General features: G+C 45.6%; 2 protein-coding genes across 3 annotated transcripts in view; both read right to left on the bottom strand.

Annotated features, from left to right (window-relative positions):
- Window positions 1-4,193, bottom strand: part of CABIN1 (calcineurin binding protein 1) — a 110,534-nt gene extending 106,341 nt beyond the window's left edge. For both annotated transcript variants that reach the window (XM_071571890.1, XM_071571891.1), the window contains exons 1-5: window positions 4,056-4,193; window positions 1,328-1,388; window positions 837-929; window positions 410-523; window positions 119-253 (exon numbers count right to left, since the gene is read on the bottom strand). In XM_071571890.1, coding sequence (XP_071427991.1) covers window positions 119-253; window positions 410-523; window positions 837-929; window positions 1,328-1,330 — 345 coding nt within the window. In that variant the 5' untranslated portion in view covers window positions 1,331-1,388; window positions 4,056-4,193. The remainder of the gene's footprint in view (window positions 1-118; window positions 254-409; window positions 524-836; window positions 930-1,327; window positions 1,389-4,055) is intronic.
- Window positions 4,194-7,274: 3,081 nt separating this feature from the next.
- Window positions 7,275-10,107, bottom strand: LOC139680069 (D-dopachrome decarboxylase). Its single transcript, XM_071572331.1, has 3 exons — window positions 9,930-10,107; window positions 9,473-9,648; window positions 7,275-8,669 (listed from the first exon to the last, which is right to left on the bottom strand). Exons 1-3 carry the CDS (start codon window positions 10,035-10,037, stop codon window positions 8,597-8,599), a joined length of 357 nt encoding a protein of 118 aa, XP_071428432.1. The 5' UTR covers window positions 10,038-10,107; the 3' UTR covers window positions 7,275-8,596.
- Between the last annotated feature and the right edge of the window lie 2,450 nt (window positions 10,108-12,557).

Raw genomic sequence — 12,557 nt, 5'->3', positions numbered from 1 at the left:
GAAAGCACACAGTAGTCAGCTATACATTCCCATGATGTATGCTGAGGGTGTATGTCTGTATTTTAGAAAGTTTTTACAAATATTAAGGCTCCAGTGTTTCATTTCAGCTGCACTGTACCTCCAGATAAAACTCCATGGCTGTCTCTAAGTCATCCCGTTGTGCTGCCAGTTGTGCCAGGTTTTTATAGGTGGAATATTTTAACATCAAACCTGGGTGTTTCAGCCCTTCTTTCTCATCACCAGAAAGAACTGCCTAGAAATGATAAAGTAAATGCAATGTGGGCAATAGGAATCAGACAAGTAAAAAGAACAGTAACGTGTCAATTGATAAGACCAACAATTAGAAACAAAGTAAGACAAGACACAGTAAAAACAGAATCTGGAGTTTCATTCTCTAACAGTCACTGACCTCTCGCAGAAGACGAATCTCAAGAAGCTCATGATAAGCTTTGGCAGACTCTTCAAATCTGTCATGTTTCTGAAGGTCCAGAGCTTTGTGGTACAAAGCAAAAGCTTCTGCTTCCTGGGATTAAAAAAAATAGAACCTATTTTGTAAGGCAACTTTATTAAATATATTTATTACAATATATTTACATTTACTATGTATATCAGTGGTTTCACACTTTTATTGCTTTCTGGCTCTACAACAAAATATTCTCATTACTACCTAAAGTAACTCATTTGAGTGAAGTTTTAGTTTCTAAAGGAGTGCTCGAGATCAGACAGTGACACAGCTTTTGTGACAACAAGACATTATGGTTGAACAGCCCCTGCAACAAGAGGACAAAACTCCCACCAAGACAAAACTTCACTAAGAAAATGGTAGGTTTACTTACCTGGGCTTCCTTTGTCTGTGTCTTATGACTCTTGAAGGTGCCTTCATAGTCATCCTCCACTGTGGAACTCGCGTTCAGCGCCGCGATTCGAATCTGGAGGGACAGGCGGGAGGCAACGAGAAGTGGGACACCCACACGTGTCCTTTGCAAACTGGACTTTTTCTCTTTTTTACTTAAATGTTACAGGGAGAATACTGACAGATCTCTACATAACGTTGCAAGAGCTGTAATGAGTTTTGCTATCACCGATTTCAAATAATAAAACATCAAAACAATTTCTCTTACAAGTGTCTTACAAGCAACAGCTTCCCTTGAACAGACACGTGCATTACAGTGGGGTGTTTTTCAAATTCTTAAATTTATCAATAACTACAATCACTCCAAAAACAATGTTCTCGTTATGGCAATTTATTCTTGGATCTAAGGAAAGAGAAAATTGTCCATTTTATTTTTAGCAAAACATCTCAAAAGCTGCTTCAATAAGCCCTTACCATGTTCACAGCTATTCAGTCTTTCACCAGGGTTAAGAGGAAGGGCCCAACGCAAACAGGTCTGGAAAGCAAACAGGATTAGAATATTTATTCTGTTCATAAAGAAATCATTCAGAAGTAAAAGACAAGCTGGGAATACTTCAATCAATAACCAATTAATTGTTCTATTTCACCACTACTCCACACCACGAGAGAAACTGCCCAACCACTGAGGAACAACAACATTAAAGTGAATTTTAACTAGAGACTGAAAATAAAATACAAAGTTAAACATATTCATTACTTCAGGGTGGCTTTCAAGATTTTAGTCCTTTTGGTGAGGGGGAAGTTTTGCCAGTGTAGTTACAACTATGAGGCTATTCCATTACTGTGCAACATTCAGTGAACATACACAATACTAAAAGCATTACAACATAAACCCCTTTAAAGGCAAAAGCTAAACCTAAAAATGCTTCTTGAATACTTGGACACTTTATGAGCATGAATTATTATGGCTGATGCTTTTATCTTCAGTTGCTTAAAAAAACAAAAGGAAGTTTTCCTGCACCTTATCTACAGCACAAGCCCCAGGATTACAGATATCTATGGAACAGGAAAAGAAAAATATGGAGGGTTATCTGTGTCAGACTGAGTTTGCAGGAGGCCACAGAGGCTGTTCCAGGCACTGTCTGCACCTGGAAACCTCTCTGATTAAAACTGTTTTCATTACTGCCATCCCTGCTAGAACAGAACCAGTGTTGGTAACACAGTTCTTTCTGAGTACACTCACAAACTCTACAGACCACCCCTACTGCAAAAGCAAGTTATGGCTACTGCAAATACACTCAGATATATCAGATTTATGCAAACAAAGGAAATTGAGCTTTTATTAACTAGTATTTCTTCATTCTGAAGGAATGATATTAATATTTCCAGTCTTTTTACCAATGATAAAAAGATTAAAAGAGGTAAATACACATTTATAAACTATAAGCAATTTTTCCTCATAACTAAGCCCATAATTTAGATTCAATTAACTGCTTGAAACATCATGTTAGTAAAGGAAAAAAAAAGAAAAAGAAAGAGTTCTGTGATGCTTTTTTAGAAAAGCTTCACTGCTGTGTGATAAAACCTTCCCATCAACTCAAACAAAAAGATGGCACATGCAAGACAGGCTAAAAACAGTCTTTTATATAGGAGAATGTATTAATAGAACAGTAAGTCCAGAATTAACCACAGCAGGAAGCAGTGGGAGTTTTGAACTACAAGCTGAATTAACTCACACATCATCATGATTAGTTCTGTGTGTAGACAAAATAATGCTTTGACAGGAACTTCATTCATTCAGCAATGATCATTTGCTTGCCCATGCACCACTTGCTTCCCTCACTTGCCACTAAATCAGACTGACAACTGCACAGCAATAAAGCATTTTTCTCTTTAAGTCACTAAATAAACATTAATAAAACCTCAAATCTCTTTCAGGACAAAGATTCCTTGGCTACTTTGCATATGGAGAAAAGACAAGCCCAGAGATTAATGTTTTCCTCTTTCAGATATATTGAATGCTCCACGTTCTGCCAGAAAGTGCAGATGCTTCTGACATCTAAATAAGCCTGCAGGGCCCCAAGTCAATCACATATTTAAACTGTGGGCTTAAGCTCACTTAAAATATGCCAAATTTTGCTCAAGGGGGCAGAGGAAGTCAACAGCAGAGACTGTGGTCAAGAGTTTCCTTCCAAGGTTAGGCTGCCAGGGAAACTGCAACATGGAGAACAATTTTACTGCCATTACCATTTATACCAACACTTTGTAACATACAGGAACTTAGTAACAAATACTCAGCATCTCTCCTTTCTGGGGTTCACAAGTTGAAAGTGCGTGACCAAACAGAACTGTGTAACCCTCCTGAAAAACAGGGCAAGGGTGTTGCCTCCACCCAACTTCTGTACTGGTCTGTCAGGCACATGGGGAGGTTATTTCACTTTGTTTTAAACCAGGCACTGTACGTGTTTGCAAAACTAACAGTGGACTGAGTGACAACAGGGTCCTAACACCTAGAAACTGAGTATGTCACTACAAGCATTCCAGAGGAGCAGAGTTACATAGGCAGGGAAAAAAGAATTACTGTGCTATGAAGTATTACAAAATTTTGAATTTTTTTGAAATTTTTGCCAGTTTGAAATTTTTCCAGTTATAAGAGTATCTCAGCTACAAATCTGTGGCTATGACAAGTGTGCACATCCTGAAAGGCAACAACCCTTTTGCCTTCAAAATTTTCTGTCCTTTTACCTTAGTAGTTTAAGACTTAGGTTAAAACTGCAAATGTCAGTTCCTGCTCCCAGAGCTTGTGTTGTGAACTTTAGAGGGAGAAACAAAAGGAGTGACATGGGCTTTCCTGGCTTTTGTTGTTGCTGCTACATTTGGGATCCATACACTGCAAATACACGTTTGCTTTAAAAAAAATCCACTTGATTTTTGCTTTGATATTTTTTTAACACAGCAAAGCTGGGCTGCGTTTCAGCACAAGCCCTTTTTGCCGAAACACGGTCACACCCTCGGCACGGAGGGGCAGGGCCGCTCCTCACGCCGCTCCCGGGGGGTGGCACAGTGGGCCGAGAGAAGGCGGGACCCACCACCGGGGCGGGAGAGGCCGCCCGGCCGAGCTCCCGCTGCTCTCACCGGGCAGGGCCCAAGCGCCGGCTGCCCCTCAGGCCGCTCACCGGGGCCGGGCAGACGGGATACTCACCTGGCGGGGCGGCCCCCGGGCTGCCGGCGCTGTTGCCGGGGGTTCCCGGGGGGGTTCCCGGGGGTGTCCGGGCGGTCCCAGCGCGGGTCCCTCTCGGGCTCCGCCGCTCCCGCGGGACCCGCCGCTCCGCCCGTTCCCACCGCAACCGCCTCCGCAGCCCCGCGCCAACAAACTGCCGCCTCATTGGCCCAGCCGCCGGTCCCGCGTAGCCAATGGGAGCGCTCGGCAGGGCGAGGGCTGAGGGGAGAGCCCTGAGCGGGAGCGGGGCCAGGCCAGGGTGAATTAAAGCGTAAATACCACAGAAATCAGACTATTCCGAGTTGGAAAGGAACCCACAAGGATCATCGAGTCCAGCTCTTAAATCAAGGGACCCACAAGGATCATCGAGTACGGCCCGGGCCATTGATTTAAGAGTCGGACTCGGTGATCCTTGTTCCCTTCCACTCAGAATAGTCTGTAATTCTGTGATTTCTATGATTGAACCCATGACCTTGGCGTTATTACAGCCAAGTTTTAACCAACTGAGCTAATCTCAGGGTCCCCAAAGCTGGGTCTGGGGACACAGAGAGCCCCTCAGTGACCCCCGGGAGGGGCAGCAGCGCTGAGAATTGTGGAATGTGTGGGAATTTCCTTAGGAAAGGATGTTCTCTGGTGTTTGATCTTTGTGTGCTTTCAAGCCTGATGAACAAGAAAGGGGCTTTAATCCGTGAGAGAGCAGCTAAGGAGCTCTAAGGGATGTCGAGATGTGAGGAAGACAAATGACTTGTCTGTAGAATTGCCTTGTTAAGGTTTAGGCCTTGACATGCTTGGATGATCTCAGAGGGAGGTTGACACAGCTTGGGAAGAAGGATTGTACCACAGATGGTGAACACAAAGAATGCAGAATTTTCGGGCCACAAAGACATTTGGTGGAACACCCAGGACAAGAAAGAAACTAAAAAAGATAACTCAGAAACTGCTCAAGCAGCTCCGACGGGGTAAAAGGTAATCCCAGCAGGGGCAGATCTGACCCCCTTGGACTCAGGGACCAGCAACTCAAGCAACTCAGCGACCCAAAAAAAGAGACTGAGCATGCAGACTAATTACATGAGCAGAGAGAGAATCATTAACCAATAGAAGACAGGATACTAATTAACAAGAGAACTCGTAGCCAATGAACATTAATGGCTTTGTTTGATAAAACATATAAACAGTAGAAAGTTTTGGTAGGCCTCATGCTGGCTTTGAGGATTTGCCACTCAGCGCCCCTTTCTGCACAGAACTGTAAATAAATAAAATATCTCGACCCTGTGTGTGGATTGGCCTCTTGCACACACGGTGAAAGAAGCTGTTTTGGGACAACAGGTGGACAATGTGAGGCAGTGACTGAAGTCAAAGACTGTCCTGACAGCGTTTATTGAAGTGCAAGGTGGTCATCCAGCAGCGAGTGCTACAGAGCAAGGTGTGCCATCTGCAGCCCCACAGAGCCCACCATGTCAGCACAGCCTGAGCACAGATGAGGCCCCACCTGTGGGATAGAACCATGTTTAAAGCCTCCTCTTGCTACAACACATCACACAGATGAAGGTAAGCTTGTGCTCAAGCCACTGCACTAAACCACCATTTTGCACTACAAAGAGTTCTCTTCATCTCAAACGTATGATCTCCCAGGTCCTATTTGTGTTGATGCCCATCTTTCCATCATGGCAAACCAAGAGCAGGCTTTCCATGAGCAGCAGCATCACACCCTTGTGGTTGAAGAGTAACTTACAAAGCTTTAGTAATTCTGTAATACTTTTCTGTCAGTAGCGCCCTGCAGGGTGCTCAGGGCCTCACTGCCCCTCTCTAGTGTAAATACACAGAAAGATTGTCCACAGTTCAAAGGTTTGAGGCTAGAAAATGGTTACTTTGTGCTCAGAATCGGGGCATTCCTTTTCAATTTGAAAATAGGCCCATACAGAGCTCTCAAACAACAAGGGAACAGGAATATTTGTTAACCTTAGGAGATTAAGCACGGGAAGTTTACAACAGTAAAAGCATCTGCCATAACTGGGAGGTACTAAATCCAGATGTCAGGCAGGGTCGAGCCCATGAAAAGGGACAATCTGCACACAGCATTCAAGGAAAAGGGCTTTATAAGTAAGGGTGGTGTATCTGATTTTCTCCTACTGGAGGGTGGAAAGTATTCCCTGTTTCTGTTGGGTTGTGTCCATGCTGTCAGGTGAGTTTCAGGGGACTGCATAACCCCTTTGCAGGGTATCCTTGAGTCCTAAAATACTGTCAAACCTCCTCTAACGTTAGCTCAGTGGGGGAAAAATAGGCCATCTCTTCAGATCAACGTGAACATAAAATGTACATTCAGCCCCAGCAGCTTATGAGGGAAAACACCCCGATGAAAACTTACAGGAGTCTCAGAATCTCAGTCTGTGCTGACAATCCCCAGCATCCAAAAAGTATCAAGTAGCTCAGACCAAATGATTCATCACCAAATGATCAATCCTTTCATTAATATTTTAACTGCTCTTATAAAAGAAAGCTAAAGTCCATGGACCATAAAATTCTCCAGATGGTCTTTGCCCAGCACTTTTGCTGTGATTTTGCATTATTTAGGACATTTTGGCAGGTAATGCCAGAATACAGACACAACTTGGAAATGGGTGGGAAAGTCACACTGAGGACCCATTTTATTCAGGTATCCATACACTTTTCCAAGCGTTCTCTCTCCTTCCTTATCTCTTCCTGCTCAGCTCTGCAATGCTGGGGAAGTTGTTCCCAGGCATAAGCCCACATGGGGAGCAGCCAAGGGTGAGAGTATGAGGGTCAACATGGCCCAAAACAGGAGAGCTGGGGCACAGGGCAGAGCAAGGTTTCTCTGAAGGAGGCAAAGGCTTTGACAAGAGTTTGTGTTTGTTCCTTCATGAGGTGGAAGGACCTCCAGGAAATGAGCCACCTGCAGATCAGAACTGAAGTGAGGTTATTTTCTGCATTTCAGAATATTCACTTCAGGCTGCTGGAGCCCTTTGCAAAGTCAGAGCTGTCCACCCCATTCCCTGCAACGCAGCACTCCTGAGTTACTCTGTGTGTCAGGCTCAGTTCACCCACCTGTTCATTACCTGAGTTTCAAAAACTTTTGGTTGAAGAGACATGTGAAAGTGGAGAGAACTGGGCAGCCACAATATCTGCCTCAAGCACTAAACCTACAAGCCCCCAGTGCTGTGAGCCAATAAACTGACACCAAAAGAGGCTTTGCTACAGTTTATTAACTGCCCAAGGTGTAGCCCCACCAGCCTGACACACAAATTTGTGTTTGGTATATTCCTTACAGATTTGTCAAAGAGAAGTTACTTATGTTGCATAGGGAACAACCAAATTCAAATGGTAAATAGAAGAAATATTTTCAACTATCTTGAGACTTCAAGTCATAAACAAATAAAACTCCAACCAGAATGACAGAGGAGCACAGAAATCCTCTTCTGCCTTGCATTCCCATGGACTCCATGCCCCAGGGATGCATTCTCAGCTCTGCTGAGCATCCTGACCTTGACCTGACCAAGTCATAACGTGAAAAGGAAACTGATAAATATTTTCATTATCAGTGGAAAGCAGAGATAAGATTATACATAAAAAATTCCCTGCTTTTGTTTTAATAAAATGCCATGTGAATTCCAGTTATAAAGTGAGGGAGCATATGGGTCCTAAAAACCCAAAACACTTCTCTGCAGGGACACTGAGCTGGGAACACCAGCCACAGACCACAGCTGAGGTGCTGTATCGTCCTAAAACTCCCTGCCACAGTGGGATGAGGAAAAGTACTTGAATAACTGAGTGAATAACAGAAATTAAAGCTGGCAGTAGCAGAACTTTAAAAATATTTTCCTGTGGCACAGTGCAGGTCTTCAGAAGTGACTCCCTCCTCTAGACATTGCCATCACCACACAGACATTCAGCCCTGAGTATCTTAAGGACAATTAGCAATTTGTAGGAGCAGCCACTGGGGGTGGCAATGACAGAGCACAGAACGCAAAGTCTGACATGAGACTTCAATGTCTAAATATCTCTCTCAATAACTCTCTTCCCAGAAAGGGCTTTCAGGGAAGCCTGAAAAACAGAAAAATTTGCCTTCCAGGTCATCTTGGACAGCTTTTGTCACAGAGAAAGAGAAAGAAGGATTTTTCTGCCTTGTAGAAGTATGAGAAAATCTGGATAAACCTCAGAATCTCTCTGGTCCTCAGTAAAGCCAAATGTTCTGGAATTAAATTTTTACTGCAACAAGACAGCTTTGTCCAGGCACATGCATGGCCATCACTAGAGCTCCATGAGAGCCTTTGGGCTACGTGACAGACTTGAGACACAGACCTTGAACTACTTCAGTAAAATCAGTACAGTTGGTTGCCTCACTCTCCAGCTTTGTGTACAAGGGATGGAGAGACAAAAGTGAATCATTCAGGTGAAGGTGTAGAGCTACACAGATTTGATCATAAGAAAAAACAAGTAGATAGATGAAGCTGGTCATCTCTGGGTTGTCTTCCTTATTGCTTTCCTCCAACCAGCTGCTCAGGGGATCACAGGAACGTCATGACTGTTCTGTTCTTGCCGATCTGCCAGGGCTCCAGTGGGTAAAAGCGGATGACAATCCTTTTGGGTATAACAGCAAAAATGTGGACAGGAAATATAATTTTACAATTGAATATTATCCCTGCTCAGTTTGAAACATGGTAGAAAATCTGCACTAAAGTCTCACAGTCTTATATTTCAGGGTATTAACAGAGGCAAATGTAAGCTGTGTATGGGGAGGGTACAAACAAGTGCCAGAGTTTGCCCACACAAATAAAAGCAGACTGAACTGCAACACTGCATAGGAGATACTTGTCCATTTTAGAAGGACCCAAGCAGTGCATAATCTCAGCAGGGATTTACCCCGACAGCATCCAAGAGGCAGGGAAATGCTATTAACACTCTCCTTTAGGGAGACGAGTAAGAGGGGCACAGAGGGATATGGCCGACCTTCAGGAACAGCCTCAGTCCCGCATTGGGCATGGTGACCCCACTGTGAGGCTCTACCAGTTCCTGTGGGGTTTTACACCAGTTTCACCAACGCAACTACTGATCTTCAGAGAACAGGTAAAGCCCAGACTGGTCAACAAGTGCAAACCAGTAAATGGTTTTATCTGGCCCCAAAATCCATGTCTGGGATTCAGCATGCAAAAGCATTTAAGGTTTGCAGCCTAGTTTTTGATCTCTATTACACCTTAACCACCTGGTGGACGTGGGAACTGCCACCACCCTCACTACCCTTAACACTCCCCCCAGTACTTTGGTTCTTCGTGTTCTGTATATCCATGGAGCACACACACTTGTAGGGCTGATGGAAGCGACGATCCCCCTCTCCCTGCCCGCAGGGGTTGTCCCGGTGTCCTTGCCCTCGGGGCCGCACTCACCGCTCGGGGCCGAGGCCCAGCTGCGCCGTCAGGACGTCGAAGAAGCGGGCGCTGTGCCGCTGGTTCTGCTCCGCCGTGCCCACCACGCCGATGGACGAGACGACCAGCTGCGCGCAGGGCTCGGCCGAGCCGGACAGCACCATGGGCAGCCCGCTCCGCACCGTCACGTTCACCCGCTGCCGGCACAGCCACCGTTAGGCCCCGCCGCCCTGGGCCCCACCACTCCGGCCCCAGCCCCGACACCGCCGCTCCCGGTCCCGGTCCCGCCGCTCCCCGACCCCGCCGCTCCCGGTCCCGGTCCCGCCGCTCCCCGACCCCGCCGCTCCCGGCCCCGGTCCAGCCGCTCCCGGCCCCGCCGCCCCCGACCGCGCCGCCCCGATCCGCTCCCGGCCCCGCCGCTCCACGGCCCCGCCGCCCCGATCCGCTCCCGGCCCCGGCGCCCCGGCCCCGCGCTCACCTCCGCCGGTTTGCCCAGGATGTCCGCGGCGGCGGTGCACAGGGTCTGGGCCAGCCCCTGCGGCAGCCGCTCGGCCGGCAGGCTGGTGTCCAGCTCCACGAACGGCATCTCGCTGCTACCCCCGCGGTCCCGAATGGCCTCCCCCCTGCACGGACCCTGCCCGGCCCCCGCCCCGCCCCCGGAGCGGGCCCGTCACGGTGCCTCGGCGAGGCGGGCTCAGCCCCCGGACCGCCCGCAGCAGTGCGGGGAGAGTGTTGCCCTCCCACCGCCGATGGGCTTTGCAATTGCTCTCTTAGTATTTTAAAATAATCAACCACTTCCCATTTAAAACTTCAGCCACTTATGGACAATATTATGTGAATAAACCATCAATAAAAACATATTATTCAGTTCATTTGAAGAAAGGAAGGCAGGGCTCGGGGCTTTCTCTGCTTCACCGCAGCTGCTCCAACTGGCTGTGGGGCCGTTGGGTTGTACCGTGTGCCATGCAGGGATACGCTTTTTTAGAGGCTGTGAGACCAAACCTGGCACATCTTGCTGACGGATGGGTAAAATGAGTTTTGTGGCATCCTTTTGTGGCGTTTCAGACCACTACAACAGATACCTCTGCACCTGTCTGTGCAGGGAAGGTTGAGAATGGAAATGCAGTGATTTCTCAGAAAAACCAGCACTAAAAGAAATTAAAAAGCAAGCAGAGAGGTTTACTCCTTTATCCAGTATGTATTAATTACCAGGACTTTGAACAATCAGGACTTTGAGCTCCTGAGTTAATAAAAGTGACCCCGGCAGACTGGCTGGCAGGGCCAATCTAATCTACACATCAGAGGTGTCTTAACCAGAGGTCAGGGCTCAGAGCTGAGCTACTGTCCAGTGAGGGTCCATGTGCTCATTTACAGCAAAGGGTTATGAACCAGCTAGACTGAAAGGTCATCTTGTTTAAGGCACAGAACTGTTATAAAAATTGGCCCTGTGTAATGTGACTTCTTGAGTTTCTACAGTCCTAGACAATGATGGAATTGCTCATTCTTTTGCTGAGGGAATTGCTTGGCCTTCAGTGCTGCTAATGAAGACAATACTGGCACAAGGAGCCATGTGTATAAACCAGCCAGGAGTAAATCTGGGAAAAGATTTCTAGGAGAGAGATTGTGAAATAAGAGACCCAAAGGGAGAGGGGAAGGGGTACTGCAGGCTGGCAGGGGGGTGGCTGCTTGCAGCAATAAGCAATAATACAGATGTTTCCTTTAAATCCAGAAATTCAGCAAAAGAAATTACTCCCAAAAAGTTAGATTCCAGGGCAAATTTATAGAAATGAATAATCTTCTAAATAGATGGTCCTGTCACCAAAACAAAGGTAGTGGGGGTATTCAACCGCCTTGCAAATCCGGGGTGCAAGCCCCCCACTGCCTGTTTGCTGGGAGTCACTGACTCCAGGGGAGATGCCATTTAGGATCCATTTTTCTATTTTTCTCACATTCCTTCAAATACTAAAAATCCCTTCCAATTTCATGGCCAAAAATCCCCCACATAAGAAACCAGTGTATCAGAAGGTCTCTAAAGGGAAAGAAGTATCAGACATCAGTAATTACAACTGGGTGTGGGACTGGCACAAACATCTTTAAAGATATGCATTGTCCTTTGCTCTTGATGGTTCACCATGTGAATGGCAAATTGTTCATGGTCTCACAGAGATTTTATTAAACTAAAGACATTTGTTTTATTGTTTCTGTCTTGGATCAGGCAGTTAAAATGCTTGTAGGGGGATGAACTACCAAGACAGGACAGCAGAGCAGCAAGCAGTCTCAAACGTGCTCAGCCTTTGGGAAATTATGAGGTTTTTCTCTCTTGCAAACATTTGCAGTGTCATCATCCTCACTGTGCAATTCCTCTCTCAGTATTTTCAAATAATCAACCACTTCCCATTTAAAACTTCAGCCAGTTGTGGACAATACTATATGAATAAAACATATTCAGTTCATGTGAAGAAAAGAAAGGAAGGGTGGGAATAAGCATGTGCATATTTCCAGTACTTTGGTTCAAAAGAGAGGATCTTCAGTCAGGTCTCCTGACTTTATGGAGAACATAATCACAAAACAACATTTCCTGCTAATGCAAACTGAAGTACATAAATGAGTTCTCTTCCTAGACAGGTAATTTCAAGATCTCTCTGGGCTCTGGACTAAATAGTACCTAGAACTGAAACCTTAGTGCAAAACATCACAAATACACATCAGAACAAAAAAGCATCACTAGCCAAGATGTGGTACTATTGGGGAAAAGAAAAAGCAGCTATTTGATTAGTGAGAGAAGTAATTCCTGAATTAGTTACTCATTTTGTCTTAGTCTTTACAGGAAGAGTTCTTGGGCAAGGATTTTAGGGTAAGGTCCAAGAACAACAACTCCTTATGAATGGAAATATACATATATCTCACCCATTTCTGCATCCTTTACAATTTGTTATTTTCAACTGAAGAAACTAGAAATGGTTGGATTTCCTCAGTTTTACCTCATAAATTCTGCTGCAGTACAAAAGGATTTTGTATTTGAGCTACAGCTAACCAGAAATAGTCCAAAAAAAGAGCCCAAAAGCTCCAAAACAACTCTGTCCTTTAATTGTGAGGCATATGTTGC

Source organism: Pithys albifrons, chromosome 17, assembly GCF_047495875.1.
Source record: "Pithys albifrons albifrons isolate INPA30051 chromosome 17, PitAlb_v1, whole genome shotgun sequence".
Taxonomy (NCBI): domain Eukaryota; kingdom Metazoa; phylum Chordata; class Aves; order Passeriformes; family Thamnophilidae; genus Pithys; species Pithys albifrons.
Note: the sequence above shows the minus strand (reverse complement) of the source record. Positions and strands in the feature narration are given on the sequence as shown.

Bases quoted from the DNA above. Each gene is read 5' to 3' on its own strand.
- LOC139680069 (XM_071572331.1), bottom strand. From the start codon at position 10,037: ATGCCGTTCGTGGAGCTGGACACCAGCCTGCCGGCCGAGCGGCTGCCG. The intron at 9,649-9,929 runs GTGAGCGCGGGG...CTGTGCCGGCAG, and splicing joins TCCTGGGCAAACCGGCGGAG to CGGGTGAACGTGACGGTGCG. The intron at 8,670-9,472 runs GTGAGTGCGGCC...TATACCCAAAAG, and splicing joins CTGGGCCTCGGCCCCGAGCG to GATTGTCATCCGCTTTTACC.